Here is a 23,890-nt window from a genome sequence, read left to right as displayed (position 1 = left end):
TATATATATATATATATATATATATATATATATATATATATATATATATATATATATATATATAATATGACATTTCTAATGTCTTTATTGTTTTGAAACTTCTGTATGTGTAATGTTTCCTGTTAATTTTTATTGTTTACTTTACTTTTGTATATTATCTACCTCACTTGCTTTGACAATGTTAACACATGTTTCCCATGCCAATAAAGCCCCTTGAATTGAATTGACAGAGACAGAGAGAGAGAGACAGAGAGAGAGAGAGACAGAGAGACAGAGAGACAGAGAGACAGAGAGACAGAGAGACAGAGAGACAGAGAACCACACAAACCAGCGCAAGGACAATTATACACCAACGAACTACCGTCATCACTGCCAAGCTCACACTAACACTACACACACTCACACAAATTCAGAGAGAGCTGGGATGGAGAGAGTGAGAGAGGAAGGCGAGAGAGAGCAACGCAGTGAGAGAAAAACAGAAATGAAGCGGCCAAGAACGAGCATGTGTGTGTGTGTGTGCATGTGCTAGTATTACGACAGTGAGAGAGAAGGAGAGATAGAAAAAGAGGAGGATGAGATTGAATGCAGATGAGATGGAGGTCTTGGCCGGTCTGATATAGAACAGCTCCTGTATGGTCTCATATAGCTAACTGGCTAATTGTATCACACACTGCTCAGATAATGATGCATCTCTATACAGGCATTGCGCAGATAGGAGGTGGGAGTTCGAACAGGTGCTGGAGAGGGGGGGGGGGGGGGGGGTATGGAGAGGAACGGTGCGTGATTAAATGACTTAAAAAAAGAAGGAGAAGCTAAATCTACAAAGCTGCTCTCATGAGAGCTGATTAAATGTGCCATGTTTTAGGATTTACAGGACGGAGACTATCAGCCACTGAGACTCTCTAGAGTTTTTCTTTCTCCCTTTCGCTCTCCTTCTCTCTCTCGCTCCCTCTTTCCTATGAGGTTAATGTAGCATCTTCATTTTAAATGGAGCTTAACAGCTTTTTAGCATTCAGGACAAAACTTATCAGAATTAGCGAACTGATCAACTAAAGTGTGAATTTAAAAAAAAAGGTCTTGCATCAAAATGCAGAATGTGTTCTACTTAGAGAAAACAAATGCACCACAAACACAAACCCATCACACACACACACACACTCACCCACACATTTGGTTTTCTAAAATACCCAGAAACAGCAGGGAGCCAGCATCATCATTACAATCCCCAAAACTGAGATTAAACACAGCACAGATTACCAGGGCCTCTCATATAAAATTAATCTCCAATCTCCCTGCCCTGCATTGTCCTCCCAGCAGAAACTGTTCTGTTCCCAATGTCCCCATGCACAAATCTCTGCTCTGACCTCGGCACGCTCAAAACATCCCTCCATCAAATACATTCACTGTGGAAGATAGCCCATCAGCCCTCCCGTCAAATTGCCCACGATCAGCCCTCCCGTCAAGGTGCCTACGATCAGCCCTCCCGTTAAGGTGCCCACGATCAGCTCTACAACAGAAATCCCTATACTCATATCGCAAATACATATCACCATAAAATATCACTGTACCGCACAATACTGTATGCTACAATATTATCTACAAAAGTTGCATTGAAAATGGTGTGCAATCATGAAGACTGGCCTTGGCACATGTGATGTTAGTAGTTGGTAAGATATAGGTCGGGGGGAGGGATGGTTGAGCCTATTCATTTCTGAACGGTCAAGTCCCGTGAAAATATACACGGTGTACAAAACATTAGGAACACCTTCCTAATATTGAGTTGTACCCCCTTTCGCCCTCAGAACAGCCTCAATTTACTGGGGCGTGGACTCTACAAAAGGTGTCGAAAGTGTTCCACAAGGATGCTGGCCCTGTTGACTCCAATGCTTCCCACAGTTGTGTGATGTTGGCTGGGTGTCCTTTGGGTGGTGGACCATTCTTGATACACACAGGTAAATGTTGAGCATGAAAAACCCAGCAGCGTTGCAGTTCTTGACACAAACCGGTGCGCCTGGCACCTACTACCATATCCCGTTCAAAGGCACTTCAATCTTGTTTCTTGCACATTCAACCTCGGAATGGCACACATACACAATCCATGTCTCTATAGAGTACCACAGTATGAGTCATAATACCCATAAAATCTAGAGGTCAAACAGGGAAATGGTGCCAATCGTTTTTCCACCATTCATTTTCCCCATAGGGGTTTTTAGAATAAGGGCTGTGTTTAGTGTAGGCTTACCCTGGAGTGACGTTTTGATAATCGTGTACATTTCTCTAGGACAAGGTCATGCCAGGGTAAGCCTACACAAAACACAGCCCTTATTTTAAGTGTTTATAAAATCCCCTATGGGAAAGATTTATGGTGGAAAAACAATTGGAACCATTTCCCTGTTTGACCACTAGGTTTTATGGGTATTATGACAGCTCCACTGTGGGGCTCCATTGTCTCAAGGCTTAAAAGGCTCTTCTTTAACCTGTCTCCTTCCCTTCATCTAAACTGACTGAAGAGGATTTAACAGGTGACATCAATAAGGGATCATAGCTTTCACCTGGTGAGTCAATGTCATGGAAAGAGCCTGTTTTGTACACGCAGTGTATGTCTGTCTGTCTTAAAGCACTGGAGAGCAGTGAATGCCAGTGATTCAGCCCCAGAGGCCTAGTGTTGTGTGATGCGAGTTTAACCAGGCGACCAACCCTCTCGTCTACAATGCTTTGTGCCAGGCTTATATTTTTAAAATAGCGCTGTTACCACAGCAGCAATTATCTGCCAATTATGGTTTGTATTCGTGTTCTACGAGCGGATCTACGGATCTACACGCGGACGACTTTGTGTGATTGTGAAAGCTTTGTATCTGTGTGTGTGTGAGAGAGAAGACTGGGTGTGCATTTGTTATGCCTACATATACGTGCCTGTATGTGTGTATACAGTGTCTCTCAGGTTCAAACAAACAGACAGAGACAAGGGAACCTCAGAGAGAAAGCAGCAATCACGAGCCAAAACTGGTCCCTGAGAATTGTGTACTACTTTACATACACTGAGTGTACAAAACATTAGTATTTAGTTGCACGCACTTTTGCCCTCAGAACAGCCTCAATTCGCCAGGGCATGGCCCACGTGTCGAAATTTGTAAATAGTTAACTTAAAGTACAAAATGGAAAATAAATAAACATAAATATGGGTTGTATTCACAATGGTGTTTATTCTTCATCAGTTGCTCTTTTCTTGTGGCAACAGGTCACACATCTTGCTGCTGTGAATGCACACTGGTATTTCACCCAATAGATATGGGAGTTTATCAAAATTGGGTTTGTTTTCAAATTCTTTGTGGGTCTGTGTAATCTGAGGGAAAAATATCTCTCTAATATGGTCATACATTTGGCAGGAGGTTAGGGAGTACAGTACAGCGCCGTTTTCACCTCATTTTGTGGGCAGTGTGCACATAGCCTGTCTTCGAGAGCCAGGTCTGCCTACGAGAGCCAGGTCTGCCTACGGCGGCCTCTCTCAATAGCACGTCTATGCTCACTGAGTCTGTACATAGTCAAAGCTTTCCTTAATTTTGGGTCAGTCACTCTGCCACTGTGTACTCTCTGTTTAGGGCCAAATAGCATTCCAGTTTGCTCAGTTTTTTTGGTTAATTCTTTCCAATGGGTCAAGTAATTATCTTTTTGTTTTATCATGATTTGGTTGGGTCTAATTGTGTTGCTGACCTCTCCCTCTCTGGTGTGTCCACTGAGCTGTTGGGCCCACCCTGAAACCACATTGATTAACGCTGGGCAGATCTCTTGCTAGCTGTCACTCAAATGTGAGGGGCTGAAGCTCATTGGCTATAACTTAAATTGCTAGGGGGCTGGCCAGTGTTGGGGAAAATGGTAAAGCACAGCTTCAAGAAAAGTCGCTTTCAAACCAGGGATTACTGTCTTAATTGAGGTAAGACAGTAAATCGGCTCATATTATGTATGTATGACACAACCAGCCCAAAGTGGGAGGTTTAAAAAATACTTTTAGTCGCCAGAGTACCAGAGCACGTCTTTAAGTGTAGTTCTTCCAGCAGACAGCAGTGAGATAATAGAAGATGGAGATGGTCACTCTGTAAAAGGTAATTACACAACAGAACAGAGTTGAATAGTGACATGGCGATAGCACCCAAGCTACTATAAAGAAATAAATACTAGTTCTATACCCTCAGATCAAAAAACCTTACACCTTCTGTATCCTGTGCATGTGACAAATAAATATTTTATTTGTAGTGTGCGTTTACCAGAGACGGTAATGTGAAAAACATGACCAGCATCAAAGTCAGATTAGGATATAGGCCAAGGACTAGATAGTGTATTTTTACTACTACTTTTTTGTACTAATTTCACCACTTTTAGTCTTGAAATCTGTGGTTGTTAAATCACAGATCTTAAAATCACTTAAATCCCTCTGTTCAGCCCATAGCTTCACATGTGAATCCTTAAAGAGATGGATGGGGCTAAGGCTTAAGAGCGATGATGAATGATTGTAGACAAAGAAGAGTTCTCCAGTAGGTGTACCAAAACATTCACAGCCCATTTTCTCAAAAGTGGGGTTACAAGTTCATCAACTTTCAAAGCAGAATTACTTTCCCATTGTTCCTCAACTGCAGTGTATGATATACCATTTTCTAGCTCGGAGTGTCTACTTTTAATCAATGTAAAAAACAATTTCAAAAGTTGCTACATAGGACCAATTCCAGGTGGTGGCTCACATATCATTCTCTATCGCCAACATCATGCTATAAACTCTAGCAAAAACAAGCCTGTGTTTTGCATTCCCCTGTTCCTGATGTTAGCAACAGAGCGGTGGTGTTGCTAAGGAGCTTACCAGCCTATCGGAGTGAGTAATGGCTTATTGATGATTAGATACCGCGGATTGAAGCTGCCTTTTCCAACAGCATGGGCCACTATATACACCCTCACGCAGAGAGGGGGGGTGAGAGCAGTCAGCTCTTTCTACAGCCCAAAAGGACAGTCATACTGTCTTATTACCTCAGCTTCCCTCATCCTGACTCTTTCCATTCCAGTAAACACAGACTATTCAACGCAGACGAGCAGAACAGACAGCGGGGGAGAAAAAAAGTGAGAGAAAGGGATGGAGAGAGAGAGAGAAAAAGGAAAGGAGCGAGAGAGATTATGGAAAAAGGTAGACAGAAAAGAAAGATGTTCAGGAAAGAGGGCGAGGGAGGGAGAGAAAGAGGGAGAGAAAAACAGGAGGGAAATTATGAGAGGGAGGAAATAGTGATGAGGGTTTATAATCATAAGGATAACGTGTGGCTGTTTAATTCAATGAAATATGGCCTGTTTGAGTAGTAATGAAGAGAGGAGAGGACACGTGTCATTTTGTGTCCACCACTACATCACAAAATGAAAATAAAGATCTCTACCAGTCTGGGACTGGTATCCTAACTGCGTTTCCTCCTATTTTTCCTCTGCAATCTGCCTTCAAAATGCTACAACCTATTGTTGAATGGGTGGAAATCAGAAATGAACATGGATATATCCCCCTCTCTCTCTTACATCTATAATGTATACATACAAACTGGGAGGTGTAGAGGTTTTCAAACCACAAAGGATACATTCACCATGGTAACGGCTAGTGGCCATTAGAAGCTGGGACTGTCACGGCGGGCCCGCTCATTAGGTGGCCGCCTATGGTTGCAGATTGACGTGGGCAGCATTTTCTGAGCTAAACTAACCAAGACGCACTTCCAACAACAACACATCAAACCTCACATAATTCTGCCCAAAAACAATGACAATTTCTCTCAAACAGTGGCATATGGGAGTTTTAGGTGAACGCTGATGCCGCCCTGTGATAAGCAGTGCCCACTTTGTCAAAGGCAGGGTTGCAGAATATTTTGCTGGTCCATTCCCAGCGTGCCACTCCAGGGTGTTGTTGGAGAGATGCATCCACCAACATCACGTAGCAGATATAGCCTATGGTAGAAAGAGTATGCAGCCTTTTCTGTAGCCTACAGGCTGGAGATAAAATGTACGACAATGTAATCTGAGACAGACACTTTTTACATCATGCAGGTTTCTCCCATCAAATAGCCTAACCTAAATTGTGCAAAATCAACTAAATCTGATGTCAACAAATAACATATCCTAAAAACAGTACAAGTCAAATGGACAATATGGAATGGACAATCACTGTTGTTCAGTAGTGTCACCCCATTGTCAGTGGGTTCAAGTTTGTATCTGTCAATTTTTGACAAGCTGATCACTGTGAAAAATAAAATACTTCTGCGTCTCCCGCTGTGTAAACACATTGCAAATAGGCTCACGATAACTCCTGATAAAGTTGAGTAGCTGACATTCAGAGCTCAAATAGCCAAATTGATTAGTCACAGGAATCAGGATTAATAAAGCCAATGCAACAGGCTGTTTTACAAATGGTGGGCCTACAATATGAATGGGCATTCATAACATTCCATTGCAGCCGACATGGTAGACTGCACCCCAGGAAGCATGAGCCAACGTCTTTTGGATGTCTTTTTTTGGTCCTGTCCGGACGTCTTTTTTTTGTGTTTTACAAACAGTAGGCTTACCACATAGATGGGTATTCATCAAATTAAATTTCAGGCAACACTGTAGTCTACAACTCAGTAAGCACGGACCGACACCTTCTGGATGTTTGGTTTTTTGGTGCAGTCCCGACCGGCCTTGATTTCCACATCCACACACATTGGTTTTTGGTCCCGTCCGGACTAAATCTGAACCAATCATAGACGTCCATGTTTGGTTCAGATTTTATCCGGGCTGGACCAGATTTGGTCCAAACATAGATGTCTATAAATTACTTATTTTCAACTTTCATTCAGAACCAAAAATGAGCCTGATTTCAAAATCTAGAAGAAAAAAAAAGTTCAACTTCCTGGAAAATATACTACCATGACAATCACTGGTTAACCTTTGGGCCGCATCCAACAGGGCTGTTAGGAAGTTAACAGTCAGTCACCCACAGTGCAAAAATCAATATGACCTCTGTGTGTGTGTGTATATATATATGTTTGTCGTTAATCTATAACGCAAACAGTAGCTCTCTGCTCTGTATGTTGAGAGGTGAGAGAGAGCTGTTGTGATGACAGACCAGAGACTCGCTGATGCCAGTGGAGTTTAGCAGGTGACTCAGCAGTTCATCTTTATCATGACCTTGCAGATTTCCTATTTACTCTTAGATAGAAGAGGGATAGCCTAGCAATAGCAGACCCTGTACCGTGTGTTCCCTTGATAGGAGGCCTCACAAACACGCACACCTGATGGACCACTGGGCATTATGCTCAGCTTTCTCGCTATACATACACCTGCTGAGAGGCACGTGGTCAGACACAGCCACACGGTCTGCTAACAAAGAGAGGAAATGCTGCTCCACCAACTCCTGCTAGCACACCACATGGTGTCAGAGGAAGGCTGGGGTTAAATGGAGAGTCCTCGTTAAATCACACAGACACGGCTTCCTTTTAGCTTGTTAGCATGCTAGTCTCATTTTGCTCACACCTGCAATTAGAGAGAGATATTGAAAGAGAGATGTTCCCCTTCAGTGTTCCTCTGACACGACTGCTGCCGAAGTCGGTTCCTCTACTTGTTCCGGCGGCATTCGGCGGTCGACGTCACCGGCCTTCTAGCCATCGTCGGTCCACTTTTCATTTGTTTTGTCTTTGTTTTACACACCTGGTTTCAATTCCCCAATTACATGTTCATTATTTAACCCTCTGTTTTCCCCATGGTTTTTCGTACGTGATTGTTTTATGTTCGGTCCGTTATTGTGGGCTCTGTATTACGACATGTTATTGTAATATTTGAGTAAAGTTACTTGTGTTACTGATCTCTGCTGTCCTGCGCCTGACTCCTCTGCACCAGCTACACCCAGACCACTACATGCTCTTCTTTATTAGCAGAAGAACAGTGCACACACTCATACAGGTGTTAACAGGAAAGCAGGCCGGAGTACAGTTTGATACACCATTACAGTGATTAAACATCATCTCCACTAATTTCAACTACCATTAATGTCACATTAGTCACACACTCAGTCATTCACTTTATCACACACACAAGATTGCATGATTGTGCCTCGTCTGAGTGTTGCCTAACCTTAGTCATAGTAGAAGCTGATTGGTAAGGCCAGTCCAACAGCTCTTACAACAACACAACTGTTTGTCAGCAAGCTTATTAGCATTGTCATTGATTAGCTACAGTATCTCCAGCACTGCCTCATCAAAACGACAAGAACTTGTGAGGGAGGGGATGGAAAAAGAGAGGGAGAGGGGCATTGTAGACTCTAGAGAGAGGGGGAGAGAGAAGGAGGGCTTGGGTGTGGTAGGATGCTGTCATGAGTGTTTTGTACCCGCAGCTCCAACAAAAGCCCAAATTAATAACAAACAGAGACCTGTTGCTCTGACGTAGCTAATAACCGCTGGCAATTATGCTAACAAGGCCATTATGGAGATGTTCAGGAGCTGCCGTTTTAATTCCCCTCTCTGTAGTTCCATTGTACCTGAGCACACAGTGTGTTAAGAGGAGGGAAGAGGAGGGGGGAGGGATGCAGCCAGGATTGACTTTGAAATTGAATGTCTGTACATGTCCTGAGGACATTGGGAAATGCCTTCAAAACCGGCCACTAGGGGCAACAGTGAGCGCTATTACCATGAAGTAGGTTTGGGTTTTGCTAGGGAGCTGTGGGTGGCAATGCCATGACTCTGGATCCGAAGGTCGCATGTTCAATCCCAGTGGCAAACACTCGTTTTCACATTATATAGATTTAACCTTATGCCAAACCTTAACCGAACAATTGAGAATGAATGCCTAAACTTAATGTTTTGACCCTATCCCAAACCCTAGCCCTTGACTTTTTGGAACCACTTTGGAATGTGACATTTGGAGAAATGTCAGAATCTGAAGTCAAATTGGTAAAACCGTGAGATCTTGATGTGATTCTCAGTCTGCCTTCACGCACACACTGATGTCTGTGATATGGGAACATGAGACGTCAATGTAATAAGTACATAAGGCAGTCTTGCATTGAGTCCTGTCTTTCTGGGTACACTGCATTTCCGTGTCTGTGTGTAGTCTCAGTGTCTGGCTTCAAGCGAATCAAAAGGACAGGCAGTGGGGGAAATGTGATCAGTGGCACACATCAAACACCAGGCATGATGAGAGTGCTCCTCAGACACAGGGACACACGCGCACGGCACTGGGTGGCGTTACCTACTAGACGAGCGACCGTTATCCCACCTCCACACTTCACTCTCTCATATAGAGTGGTTTTGGAGCTACAAGGGCATGTATCAGGGTAGAGTCTTCTTATCTACACCCGCTCTCTCACCCTCAACTCTCCCTCGCTCACTCCCTAAGGCAGGGCTCTCTTACAGACATCGATAGGCAGTTTTATAATGGTGTTAAAACTGTAAAAGCTAGTTATAGAGTCCGACTCTGGGATCTGAGCTGACTCTAGAACACCATTCTGACAGGAGGAGGTAGAGAAAGAGAGAGAGAGATATGGAGGGAGGGGGGAGATGGAAAGAGAGCTCTTAGGGATATGAGTGACGGAGCACAGTGCATGGAAAATTCTGGATGAGGATACCTACTGAATAGTGCGTGTGTGCGTGCATGTGTACATTACTGCAACCATGGTGGTGACCAAGACTGCATTATGTGCACGTGCGTGTGTGATAGCAGTGGTTGCTGGCTGGCCAGACAGAGCCAGTCTGAGCGCAGCCTTGAGTACCGTTTAAGGACAACGCTAGCCAAGCTATAACAAACACACACACACACACTAACAGATCATGAATCAAGATGCAGTGAAACACAGCAAGGGCTTTGAAATTCTTTAAAATGTGACTCACAGACACACACTGCTTCTGAAGATAAATAAGGTAATGGATCTGAGGTAAGTGTCACCTATAAAACAGAAAAAGGTGTGTGTATATAGTGTGTGTACTGTGAGTATGCTTATAGAGGTTCTACACATGTGTGTGTGCTTTCATGCATATGTGCCTTTCTGCTTGTGTGTGCTTAAATTGCCTGCCTGGAAGACAAATTGTCCTACTATATACGCCAAACGTCATTTAGACTTTGGTCTGTCTGGAGATGAGATATTATTCCAACGTGCATCTTTCTCCATATGAGTTTGCCAATGCACTGATTCCATTACCTCCACTTACTACTGGACTGGATATACCGTTCTTTAATTACCACGACAATGGCTGATTTCCTCAGATATATATATTTTTTACAATTTGCACATAAACACACATATACGTTACACACACACACAATTGCTTTCCCACAGTAAGGTGTGACAGTGTTGACTCGGGGGAGAGAGAGGATCATTGTAATGAGAACTGGAGAGAAACTGTAGCTGCTACCTAACTATAGCACTGGAGAGAGAGCGAGAGAGTGAATGAGAGAGAGAGCAGGACGGAGAAAACAGAAGATGATAGGAAAGAGAAGAAGGATGTTAGAGATGCTTTAGCTAAAGACTTAAAGCTGGCAGGGTTAGGGGTCAGAGGTAAGAAGACGCAAAAGGTTTTGTTGTTTGGATAAGACATTTCCTCCCACCAATCTGAAGGTTTACCATCAGCCATGCTATTGTGACAGAGACACTTGGCAACAATAGAGAATGACAAGAGAAAGCTATTTTACATCCTCATATCCCTCAACTCACCCTCTCTAGGCCTATATTGTGCCCCTCTCCTTCACTTATATCCCGCCCTCTCGTCAGTTGGGGTGATAGGATTGGCCCTCAGAGAGCAGGAAGTGGAGGTGAGAGGAACACACCGTTGATAAGTTGAGAAAGGGCAGGGAGCAACAGGATCCATGGTAACAGCAGTCAGGTCCCATCCCATCAAGGCTATAGCGTTTAACCCCATGTAACTTAGGGAAGGTTCCTTGGCTCAAAGCCATCAATTCATAGCCTGTAGATGCACTAAATGAACAAAAGTATGTGGACACCGGCTGGTCGAACATCTTTGCCCAAAATTATGGGCATTAATATGGAGATGGTCCTCCCTTTGCTGCAATAACAGGCTCCACTCTTCTAGTAAGACTTTCCACCAGATGTTAAAACATTGATGCTGGGACTTCCATTCAGCCACAAGAGCATTAGTGAGGTCGGGCACTGATGTTGGGCGATTAGGCCTGGCTCGCAGTCGGCGTTCCAATTCACCCCAACGGTGTTCGATGGGGTTGAGGTCAGGGCTTTGTGTAGGCCAGTCAAGTTCTTCCACACCAATCTCGACAAACCATTTCTGTATGGACCTCGCTTTGTGCACAGGGGCATTGTTGTGCTGAAACAGGAAAGGGCCTTCCCCAAGCTGTTGCCACAAAGTTGGAAGCACAGACTCGTCTAGAATGTCATTGTATGCTGTAGCATTAAGATTTCCCTTCACTGGAACTAAGGGGCCTAGCCGAACCATGAAAAACAGCCCCAGACCATTATTCCTCCTATGTATTGGGGCAGGTAGCGTTCTCCTGGCATCCGCCAAACCTAGATTCGTCTGTCGGACTGCCAGATGGTGAAGCGTGATTCATCACTCCAGAAAACGCGTTTCCACTGCACCAGAGTCCAATGGTGGAAAGCTTTACATCACTCCAGCCGACGCTGCATTGCGCATGGTGATCTTATGCTTGTGTGCTGTTCGACCATGGAAACCCATTTCATAAAGCTCCCGACGAACAGTTCTTGTGCTGACGTTGCTTCCAGAGATTGCATGGCTGTGTGCTTGATTTCATACACTTGTTCGCAACAGGTGTGGCTGAAATAGCTGAATCCACTAATTTGAAGGCATGTCCACATACTTTTGTATATATAGTGCATCTGGAGTCCCACCAATGCTGTTAGCCCTTTGAGGAGTTTTTATATACAGTGCCAAAAGTCAAAAGTTTGGACACATACTCATTCAAGGGTTTTCTTTATTTTTACTACATTGTAGAATAATAGTGAAGACATCAAAACTATGAAATAACACATATGGAATCATGAAGTCTCCAAAAAAGTGAGATTTTTTTGTTGAGATTCTGCAAAGTAGCCACCCTTTGCCTTGATGACAGCTTTGCACGCTAAAATATTGGTTACTACATGATTCCATGTGTTATTTCATAGTTTTGATGTCTTCACTAATATTCTACATAAAAAATAGTAAAAATAAAGAAAAACCCGGGAATGAGTAGGTGTCCTAACTTTTGACTGGTACTGTATGTTGTTGTACATTCTAACCAGCTGAGCTGGTTACAAATACACACATACATAAATATTAATGTACGTACACACACCTGCATGTAGGTACTTTCTCCCCTTAGCTCCTCTCCCTCTCTTTTCCCTACTTTAACAGCCATTGTCCTTTCTCAAACTTCTGATGGTATGGGACAAATTTATCATGTTCCAGGTATGGTTCCAATATCCATACAGGATCCTCCTCTAACAAGCCTCTGATAGGCTGTGTGTGAGGAGAGCCTGGGCAATAGAGGACCTGTTAATATGCTGTGGGAGATCCCACAGGCAGTCTGACTCCCTTGCTTATCTCACTGATACGCTGACAGTTTAAAACAGAGATATGAGTATTATTAGGTTTGCTTTATTTGATATGGTGGGGACTGGTAATGCAATCTTCTGTAAATGCCATGGGATTGCCATGTAAGAATGTGGTGCGTGTGTGTGTGTGTGTGTGTAATCTAGCGATCTTTCTATATATACCGCACCACCACTTAAACCTCTCCTAGTGAAATGTCTGTTACGGAGGTCTTTTTCTTTTGTGTTCGCAACAAGACTGTTCCCACACCCTGTATGGCCCTGAAAACTGGGCTGCTTTAGAAGGGTGGGCTTCAGTAGTGGTGCAGTATTAAAACACCCCAGAAGACACAGAGGAACCACTTAACATGTAGCTTCGTGTCATGCTCCAGATCTGACATTAATTTGGTGGCCAATTAGAGTTTCTCCCCGCGAGCTTCTCTCACGTGTCTCATCAGTCTCCGATTGCAGAGCACGAGCAGCAGATGACACTGGAGACGCTAACATGGAGTTGAGGTAGTGTGTGAAATCTACAAGCACACACCCTCACACAAACATGCTCTGTGCCTGACCAACTATGAAACAGAGTCGTATAGGAACTAAGCCATGAGGTGCATGTAACCAAAGTCATTCGGTATGACTGGTCTATACAAATCTACACAGAATCATCGTGACTAATCTGTATAGGCCTAGCTGGATTAAACCAGCTACTATCAAAAACAACAGAGTGAGTAAGACTTAGGTCTCCCTCACCTGATACCAATCCCATTCCCACCCAATGGCCGTTTGGAGTCTCTAAATAGGGCTCTGATCCGATAATGGACTGATGTTGATGATCATTAATACTCAATAGTCTGTACATTCACACGTCATGGAACCTCCCCAAGGGGGAGTGTTGTACACATGTATTGATGCACACACCTTTATGGTGTTTTCACACATTGTCCGTTTCAGCCAATTGTGGTGAACTCAGTGCGGCTCGCTTAATTTTTTGAGCAGAGTAAACACTCAAAAGGAACTGACAACCCTCAAAAGAGCCCCTGGACGAACTGAGAACATCTCGCGTGGTGGTCTGAGTTCGATGCGCTTGAATTCAGTGGTCCGGTTCCCTTTTTTAGGGCAATGTGAACACAAAGCTCCCCATGGTCGCTTGTCATTATTCCAGCACCCAACACTAGACTAGTGCAACACCCTTTCCCCTGCCAAAACCCCTCCACATTGGTGCCACAAAAGAGAGATGATGTGGCAGTTGGTGGACAAAACGTGTGCCGTCTTTTGATATCGATTAGTGATTTTCAAGGATGCACAGAAATTCCAAAATGTGTGTGGAGTTTTGTACTGACACAATGTTCTGATTATTGGTTTGCAATAAGTGATCTATAGGCTAAGAGAGCTTCATAAGCTGTTTATTCGATTGTGGGGTTTGAATAGTGAGAAGACAACAACATATGATGAGAATCACAAAATGGTCTTGATTTTGTACCCTATCCGGGATTCTTTAAACATTCCAACTGACGTTACCCCATTAAAATTGACATTTAAAATGGTTAAGGGTTAAGGTTAGGTAAGGGTTAAGATTAGGGTATGGGTTAAGGTTAGGATTTAGGTTAGGGATGTCCCAAGAATCCCAGATTGCATTAACCACAAAATCAATGCTTCCTCTTAAAAGGGTCAGTAGCCTACAATAGGTGTACAATTTTCAATTACAGCATTATTTCATTTACAGAATTCTATTTATTGGTTTTATCAATAATATTTACATGTTAATATTCTCATCTTCTAACTAAGTACCCTGAGCCAATCATCTTCACTACGGCTGTGTATTTATCCTGCACCTTCTACAACACACAACAACTGTTAGCCTAAATACATACAATTTAAGTCGGAAGTTTACATACACTTAGGTTGGAGTCATTAAAACTTGTTTTTCAACCACTCCACAAATTTCTTATTAACAAACTATAATTTGGGCAAGTCGGTTAGGATATCTACTTTGTGCATTACACAAGTAATTTATACAAAAACTGTTTACAGACAGATTATTTCACTTATAATTAATGCAAGTATAAACACCATGGGACCACATAGCCGTCATATCGCTCAGGAAGGAGACACTTTCTTTCTCCTAGAGATGAACACACTTTGGTGTGAAAAGTGCAAATCAATCCCAGAACAACAACAAAGGACCTTGTGAAGATGCTGGAGAAAACAGGTACAAAAGTATCTATATCCACAGTAAAACGAGTCCTATAGCGACATAACCTGAAAGGCCAACCTGAAAGGCCACTCAGCAAGGAAGAAGCCACTGCTCCAAAACCGCCATCAAAAAGCCAGACTACGGTGTGCAACTGTACATGGGGACCGTACTTTTCGGAGAAATGTCCTCTGGTCTGATGAAACAAAAATAGAACTGTTTGGCCATAATGACCATTGTTATGTTTAGAAGCTTGCAAGCCGAAGAACACCATCCCAACCATGAAGCACGGGGGTGGCAGCATCATGTTGTGGGGGTGCTTTGCTGCAGGAGGGACTGGTGCACTTCACAAAATAGATGGCATCATGAGGTAGGAAAATTATTTGGATATATTGAAGCAACATCAAGACATCAGTCAGGAAGTTAAAGCTTGGTCGCAAATGGGTCTTCCAAATGGACAATGACCCCAAGCATACTTCCAAAGTTGTGGCAAAATGGCTTAAGGACAACAAAGTCAAGGTATTGGAGTGGCCATCACAAAGCCCTGACCTCAATTCCATATAAGATTTGTGGGCAGACCTGAAAAAGCGTGTGTGAGCAAGGAGGTCTACAAACCTGACTCAGTTACACCAGCTCTCTCAGGAGGAATGGGCCAAAATTCACCCAACTTATTGTGGGAAGCTTGTGGAAGGCTACCCGAAACGTTTGACCCAAGTTAATCAATTTAAAGGCAATACTACCAAATACTAATTGAGTGTATGTAAACTTCTGACCCACTGGGAATGTGATGAAAGAAATAAAAGCTGGAATAAATTATTCTCTCTACTATTATTCTGACATTTTACATTCTTAAAATAAAATGGTGATCCTAACTGACCTAAGACAGGGAATTTTTACTAGGATTAAATGTCAGGAATTGTGAAAAACTGAGTTTAAATGTATTTAGCTAAGGTGTATGTAAACTTCCGACTTCAACTGTAGCTGTCCGATAACCAGTGTTGGGGAAGCTACTCTGAAAATATTTTATTTAACTACGCAAGTCAGTTAATAACAAATTCTTATTTACAATAACGGCCTACCCCGGCCAAACCCAAACAACGCTGGGTCAATTGCGCACCACCCTATGGGACTCCCAATTACGGACGGTTGTGATACAGCCCGGAATCGAACTAGGGTCTGTTGTGATGCCTCTAGCACTGAGATGCAGTGCCTTAGACCACTGTGCCCTAAGTATATATACAGTAGTTTACCAAGCTACCAATTACTTCACACTGGAAGAAGTTAAACTACACTGAAGCTACTCTTAATAAATATAGTAGTTCACTACATTCAAACTACTACGTGAAAAATTATTCTAAATATGAAATGCCAGACTACAAAATACAAGAACAGATCACCCTGGAGTCAGATGTTAACAGAATGTGTAATTTAGCCCATTAAAACAAAGAAAGGAAATTCAAACCAACACATTTTTTATTTTGGAAAACAAAAAAGTGTGTAGTTCCAGTAGTTAGCTACACTGTTACATGGCAAAAAAATAAGTAATTAACTACTGAAAACATTATCAAGATCTGAATTTAGTTATACTCCCACCAAGCTACTGTAAAATGTAGTTACATTTATAGTTGAACTACCTGTACTTCACTAACCCAACACTGCTGATCTCATGGAATGGCTTGTCCTTGTTTCCTTTCTAAACATAGCAATGTGAATGCAAAGAAGACTAGTACCACAAAATAGGTGAAGTGAACTGGCAAAATAGTTGAGTCCTCATTCAAAGGCAAGGGCAGTACGAATACAAAGACAACAGTTGCTTTGCTTTTTCTTTTTTTACTCCAGAGTTCACTTTAAAGAGGACTCAGATCAGTTATTTTAAAGAGGACTATGTGAAAACACCCTTAAGTTTACTAGAGCACTTCTGAACATGGTTGTATATGTCTTGATAATACAAACAAGTGTGTATTCGAGTCTGGATACACTCCCGCTCAAAAAGGTTGGATCGGTTTTGCCATCTGGAAAGATGACATTTTAATTTTATAGAAAATAAGGAAAAAAATGAATGACAAAAATATGGTGAGGAAAAGGTAACTTTTACCCATTGCTGTAGCCAACCACTGTTTTGGATGGATGTTTCTCAGGCCCTCTCTATACAGTGTGTGTGTGTGTGTGTCATCTAGATCAGAATGAGCTCATTGTGGTATAACAATACTGTCAAGGCAAATTAAGATGAGTCCACTCAGACTTAATCTCGGGTTGAATCCCAGGAACTAAATGAGGCCACGCACCGGGAGTCACAAATAACAAGAACAACGAGCAAAAATAACCATCACTGAAGAAAAACCTGAAGAAAAAAAAGAGGGAACAGCTGATGGAACAAGGACAGATTAAAAGAGCGGAGAGATAATGATTGGGGGAAAGAGGTGAGAGCGATGGATGGATAATCTGTGTCTCTTCCTATAATGAAGATGCCCGATTACAGTCTAGCCTTAATCCATTAGGCCCAAATGCACGTGCACACACACACACTCAATGATCCCAATACAAAAATGCTGTATGTTTTCTGTACACTTGTTATACTCCTGAGACCAGTGCTAAACTATCAAGGCTGGCTTTCAAAGTTGCATACACTTAATCTGAGGCAGCAAGGTCGGATAATAGGGACAGCTACGCAGAAAGAGAGAGAGGGTGGAGATAGAGAGAGCGAGGCCGAGAGAGAGAGGGCAAGAGAGAGAGAACTGCAGTCCCAGAAAGAGGACAATGCCAGGAGCCAGGAAGTAGAGCATTCAATTAAGGGCATCGTGGCCTAGATGGTACACACTCCCACAATGCAACTCTGCTTTGCCCTCTGTCCCTTCTCCCTCTCTTTGTCCTACTGTCTCTCAGTTCAGCAGTGAGAGGTGTGGCATACCTGAAACACACCTGTCTGCAGCATCATATGAACACCTGGGCCCCCCAGGCGCTCACAGTGTTTAATAATTCACCAACAAAATGCTGCAGAAAAACACGCACGCACACATACAGCAAAATAGGACACCAGGGACGAACACACGCACACTGACTAAGGCTACGCGCCACTTGGAAACATTACTCTGGCGCTCCGAAAGTGTTGTGTCAGCCTTCGGGTAAAGCTGGAACACAGGACACCAGGCCAGACAGAGCCCTGTGGCTCTACTATGGCCTCTATAGTGCTTAACTCCCAGCAGCTGCCTTACATGACTTACAGTCGTGGCCAAAAGTTTTGAGAATGACACAAATATTAATTTACATAAAGTTTGCTGCTTCAGTGTCTTTAGATATTTTTGTCTGATGTGACTATGGAATACTGAAGTATAATTACAAGCGTTTCATACGTGTCAAAGGGTTTTATTGACAATTACATGAAGTTGATGCAAAGAGTCAATATTTGCAGTGTTGACCCTTTTTTCAAGACCTCTGCAATCCGCCCTGGAATGCTGTCAATTAACTTCTGGGCAACATCCTGAATGATGGCAGCCCATTCTTGCATAATCAATGCTTGGAGTTTGTCAGAATTTGTGGGTTTTTGTTTGTCCACAAGTTCTCAATGGGATTAAGGTCTGGGGAGTTTCCTGGCCATGGACCCAAAATATGTATGTTTTGTTCCCCGAGCCATTTAGTTATCACTTTTGCCTTATGGCAAGGTGCTCCATCATGCTGGAAAAGGCATTGTTCGTCACCAAACTGTTCCTGGAAAGTTGGGAGAAGTTGCTCTCAGAGGATGTGTTGGTACCATTCTTTATTCATGGCTGTGTTCTTAGGCAAAATTGTGAGGTGCCCCAAACAATCGGAAAGGGGATTCATCAGAAAATGACTTTACCCCAGTCCTCAGCAGTCCAATCCCTGTACCTTTTGCAGAATATCAGTCTGTCCCTGATGTTTTTCCTGGAGAGAAGTGGCTTCTTTGCTGCCCTTCTTGACACCAGGCCATCCTCCAAAAGTCTTTGCCTCACTTTGCGTGCAGATGCACGCCCACCTGCCTGCTGCCATTCCTGAGCAAGCTTTGTACTGGTGGTGCCCCGATCCCGCAGCTGAATCAACTTTAGGAGACGGTCCTGGCGCTTGTTGGACTTTCTTGGGCACCCTGAAGCCTTCTTCACAACAATTGAACCGCTCTCCTTGAAGTTCTTGATGATCTGATAAATGGTTGATTTAGGTGCACTCTTACTGGCAGCAATATCCTTGCCTGTGAAGCCCTTTTTGTGCAAAGCAATGATGACGGCACGTGTTTCCTTGCAGTTAACCATGGTTGACAGAGAAAGAACAATGATTCCAAGCACCACCCTCCATTTGAAGCTTCCAGTCTGTTATTCGAACTCAATCAGCATGACAGAGTGATCTTCAGCATTGTCCTCGTCAACACTCACACCTGTGTTAACGAGAGAATCACTGACATGATGTCAGCTAGTCCTTTTGTGGCAGGGCTGAAATGTGGTGGATTTTTTTTATTGGGATTCAGTTCATTTGCATGGCAAAGAGGGACTTTGCAATTAATTGCAATTCATCTGATCACTCTTCATAACATTCTGGAGAATATGCAAATTGACATCATACAAACTGAGGCAGCAGACTTTGTGAAAATTAATATTTGTGTCATTCTCAATACTTTTGGCCACGACTGTACATTAACTACTCATAGTAGCTCTATGGATCCAAGCTATAGCCTACAGAGTGGCTTGTGTGACTGATCCAATTGATAGAGAAATGTCTCCGGACTGACATTTTAAAACCGGCAGCAGCAATCAGCCCATTTTGCTTTATGGACTGAGACTAAATTAATCTGTTTCTTCTACATTACACAGAAAGCGATGCAGGTCCTAATCCAGGCACTTGTCATCTCCCGTCTGGACTACTGCGACTCACTGTTAGCTGGGCTCCCCACTTGTGCCATCAAACTCTTGCAACTTATCCAGAACACTGCAGTCCGCCTGGTGTTCAACCTTCCTAAATTCTCCCATGTTACCCCGCTCCTCCGTACACTCCACTGGCTTCCAGTAGAAGCTTGCATCTACTACAAGACCATGGTGTTTACCTATAGAGCAGCCCATCCCTACCGTCAGGCTATGCGCAAACCCTACATCTCAATCCAAGTACTCTGTTCTGCCTCCTCTGGTCTCTTGGCCCTCCCACCTTTATGGGGGGGCAGCTCCTGCTTAACTCAGTCCAAACTCTTCTCTGTCCTGGCATCCCAACGGTAGAGCCAACTTCCCCCTGAAGCTAGGACAGCAGAGTCCCTGCCCATCTTACGAAAACATCTTAAACCCTACCTCTTCAAAGAGTATCTTAAATAATCCCACAGCACCCCCCTCCCCCCAATCACATCCCCTCCTCACCACTCCCCCCCACAAAAAAAATCTTGCCTTTCATGAATTAACACTGAGATTTGACTTTTTCCTCTTGCTAGCTCAGACTTTGCTGATAGGTACTTCAGAGGAAAAATGTACTTACTATGACTGAGATATGTGCTTGTCCTACCTAGCTACCTTAAGATGAATGCACCAACTGTAAGTCACTCTGGATAAGAGTGTCTGCTAAATAACTCAAAATGTCAAAAGGAGTCAAAAGACGTGACATTCTGCTTGACTTGAAGCACCGTCTTAAGAAGTGTTAATATTGCCTTATAAACATGCATACATCTTAGAAATGCAGTGATAGAGCATTATGAAACTGTATAGCAAAGCAATAAGGCACAAAAGACCAACGTGACTGGTGCCATGTGAAAGGCTCTGTCCATCTTTTTACAAGGTGAATAAAAATGTTCATCTCTCATCCAATTTCTAAAGACTAGCTCATAACGTGTGTCAGAGCAACATGTTGTGGTAGCTCAGCCCCAACTCTTACCTAACCCCTATTCAATGTAACAAGTATTTCTCCTCCCATCCTCTCCTAATCTCCTCTATTATCTATTCCTCTCCTCTTCCAATTCCTTCTCCATCTCAACCCCTCTTTCAATTCCCACTCCCCCTCTTAGTGTTGAAAACAAGACTCCAATGGTCAAGAGACTGGAGCAAGATAGACTATACAGTCAATGTCTCTGAGTCCCTGCTGTCTTTCTTCCCTTCCTCTCGCCATCTCTCTCTCCCCTTCTTCTTCTGCTGATAGAGAATTAAAGGGGAAAACACCAGACATCAGCAGGAGGGAGGTCAAAGGCTGAGGCTGAGTACAACTCTGGTTAATGTGTTGCTATGGTGTTAACATGAAATGTCTGAGTAATATTTTTAGGGCAGAGAATTTTTTCCTGACCAAGAAAAATTCCAGGTCATACTTATAACCTGAGGTCAAGTGTGTGTGTGCCCAGATGGCCTTTTTGTGTTCCAGAGTCCGAAGCACAGAGCGCTGGCCAGAGACCAGATGGGAGGACAGATCCCCAAACCCCGCCCCTGAGGAAATAGAGAAAGCTATCTCCACCAGGAGGGAATCTGGAGGATCAGGACCCAGTGAACAACAAAGAGGTGTGCTGGAAACCCGTCTTCAGTACCAGTGTGGTGCGCGTGTGAAGGGGATGAACAGCACCACTGGAAATCCTTTGTAAATAACCCCAATCAGTGTCTTTGTCACGCTGTGAATTTATTTAACCTTTATTTAACTAGGCAAGTCAGTTAAGAACAAATTCTTATTTACAATGACGGCCTTCCCCGGGCGACACTGGGCCAATTGTGCGCCGCCCTACGGGACTCCCAATCACGTCTGGTTGTGATACAGCCCGGAATCGAACCAGGGTCTGTTGTGACGCCTCTAGCATTGAGATGCAGTGCCTTAGACCACTGCGACCAAAATTGGGAGCCCACTGAATGGTGTTCGGACATAGACACCATGGTAACAGAGGGGAGACTTGCACTACAAGCATAGAAACTGAGTGGCCACTCATTAGTCCCTCTGTAAAACACACACACCCAAAACGCATCTGTCCATACTTCCATCTGTTATGTGAATTCCAGGCACACGGTAGAAATTCCGATCTCCTCTTTGTTGATTTAAGTGAAACTGATGTTGCCTTATGAAAAACAAAGATCAGACATGACCTTTGAACCTAATTTATGCACTCTCTGCTCCAAATGGGCATTCCTGGAATTCTGCAAAGGCCATCGTGCACACACAGTGCAGAACCATGGTTCAACACTCCACAACCGTATTTATATACTCAATAACCATGACACATTGCCCACTGAAATTACCTGTTGAAAACTTGTAATAATTATAATGTATTACCATCACTGTTATGCAACATGTCTGAACTGTTACAGTGGCCTATTCCAGGACTAGGAGGTTTTCCATGGCCAGCTAATCCGCTTTAATCCAACCGTCCTCCCTCGATTCTGCCTGTCCAGTCAACAAACTGTTCCTCTGTGCCAAAGAGAATGAAGTAACAGGCCAGAGAGAAAATCTGCTATAGCCTCCAGCACCGCACCGTCCGGTCAGCATAACGGTCTTCAAGAAGAGGCTGGGGTATTTGGCCAAGCATTTCATCTGAACAAGCTGTTCAAATGGGTTGCAAATTAACCGTTATGATGCTGTCAAACCAAAACCAATCTTTCATGTACGAGGTTAGTTACACTGTAGGCCTAATACGCCTAGTGATAAATAGGATTAAACATTGGCCGATAAATCATTCTGGATTAGATAATCACAGAAAACCATGATAACCACTCACCAATGGTCAAATATATTTTTATAAGGTCGGAGACTCAATTGATATCAGTGTTTAACTGCCTGCGTCTCCAAAAGGTCATTCCTATGATAGATAGCAGCACAACTGGAGCTGTCAGAGCGGTGGGTGGGGAAGAGAGGGAGGATGAATGTAGTAGGCTAACCTAAACAATAGCCAAGACTGCATAAAACCAACAGAGACAACTGAACAAAACATGCGTAACCGGTTGTAAAATAGTGAACTAAAAAACTCAAGACCCCCTTATTTAGGCACAGGCTACTGTCTAGGTTTTTTCTAAAACAGTTTACCCTACAAATAGGCCCCATAGCTTTCCCTATTATCGAAGTGGGTAGCCTATGTCACGTAATTTGTAATGACATGGGCTAGCCTACAAAAAGTGTCATTCGATATTTCTCTATCATAGCGTATCCAACAAACACTCGTCTCATCAAACTAGATATTGAGTAACGCTAGCCTACAGTCCGTTAAATAACTCGTCATAGATAACCAAACATCTCTGCTGGCTTCCAGTTAAACCGGGAGCTTAACGGTCATTAAACCGAAACAGATACAAAGTATCCAGCGCGAGCGTCCCGCTATATTCGGCAACAAAGTTTCAAAGGCCTAACGCGGTTTACCAGATGTAAATTCATACCCAATTAGCATTGACAACAATAGGGCTTTGAAAATGTTATTAAGTAATAACACACTCACGTTCCGAGGATCTCTTTCAATTCAAATATTTTCTTGATATCGTCGACTTGTTTTTTCCACGTCCCTTTCCCGGACTCTCCATTCTCCCGATCCATGGTGGAACAGGGGAAAACCGGGGCAAACGATGCCAGTGAGTCTCAGCAGCCCCCCGACGTAACGCAGCTTTCCCACGCTTCGAGTTACACTTCCTGCTCGTGAGGAGCAGACCCACGCGCATAGAACGAGCTAGGCAGAAAACCTTTTCGAGCTCGTGGTTTTCCCGCTGTAGAAATGTCACCGCAACTCTCTAAAACAGGTATCCTGTTTTCTTCGCTTCTTTTTCTGTCTACAGCGTTCCGTTTGACCGACAACGAGCTTTCACCGTTTGCGGTTGCACCTGCAGGGTTAAACTGGTCTAGATTATCTTGACGTAAATTGTTTGGGTCTACGAGTCACCTTTGCGCGATCGCCTTGTCTCTCTCTCCCAAAAAATGTTCCCGTTTTAACGAAGTCCTCTGTTGAGCCGTTTGGTGCGTAATGCGAGGACCGAGGAGTATTATTTCATCTAACCATGCTGATTGTGCCATCGGTTGTTATGGCAATGAGGGAGGCTAGGATGCTGCTCATCGCTCGATTTGACAGCGTTGCGCACAAGTGTGTGTGTGTGTGTGTGTGATAGGATGTCTAGAGATAATTCGCATTGCACCAAAGATACGTTCACGAAACCAGAGTATTTGCAAACCATCAAAAACGGACAAACCTGTTTCTAAATAAGTTAATTATTTTATATTGCCCAATGTTTATT

General features: G+C 43.3%; 1 protein-coding gene across 1 annotated transcript in view; it reads right to left on the bottom strand.

The window, feature by feature from the left end:
- Positions 1-23,759, bottom strand: part of LOC129838245 (calcium/calmodulin-dependent protein kinase type 1D-like) — a 62,613-nt gene extending 38,854 nt beyond the window's left edge. The window contains exon 1 of the mRNA XM_055905061.1: positions 23,107-23,759. Within this exon, the coding sequence (XP_055761036.1) occupies positions 23,107-23,201 (95 nt within the window). The 5' untranslated portion in view covers positions 23,202-23,759. The remainder of the gene's footprint in view (positions 1-23,106) is intronic.
- Positions 23,760-23,890: the final 131 nt, after the last annotated feature.

The sequence above is a fragment of the Salvelinus fontinalis genome, chromosome 39 (genome assembly GCF_029448725.1).
Source record: "Salvelinus fontinalis isolate EN_2023a chromosome 39, ASM2944872v1, whole genome shotgun sequence".
In the NCBI taxonomy this organism is placed as follows: Eukaryota; Metazoa; Chordata; class Actinopteri; order Salmoniformes; family Salmonidae; genus Salvelinus; species Salvelinus fontinalis.
Note: the sequence above shows the minus strand (reverse complement) of the source record. Positions and strands in the feature narration are given on the sequence as shown.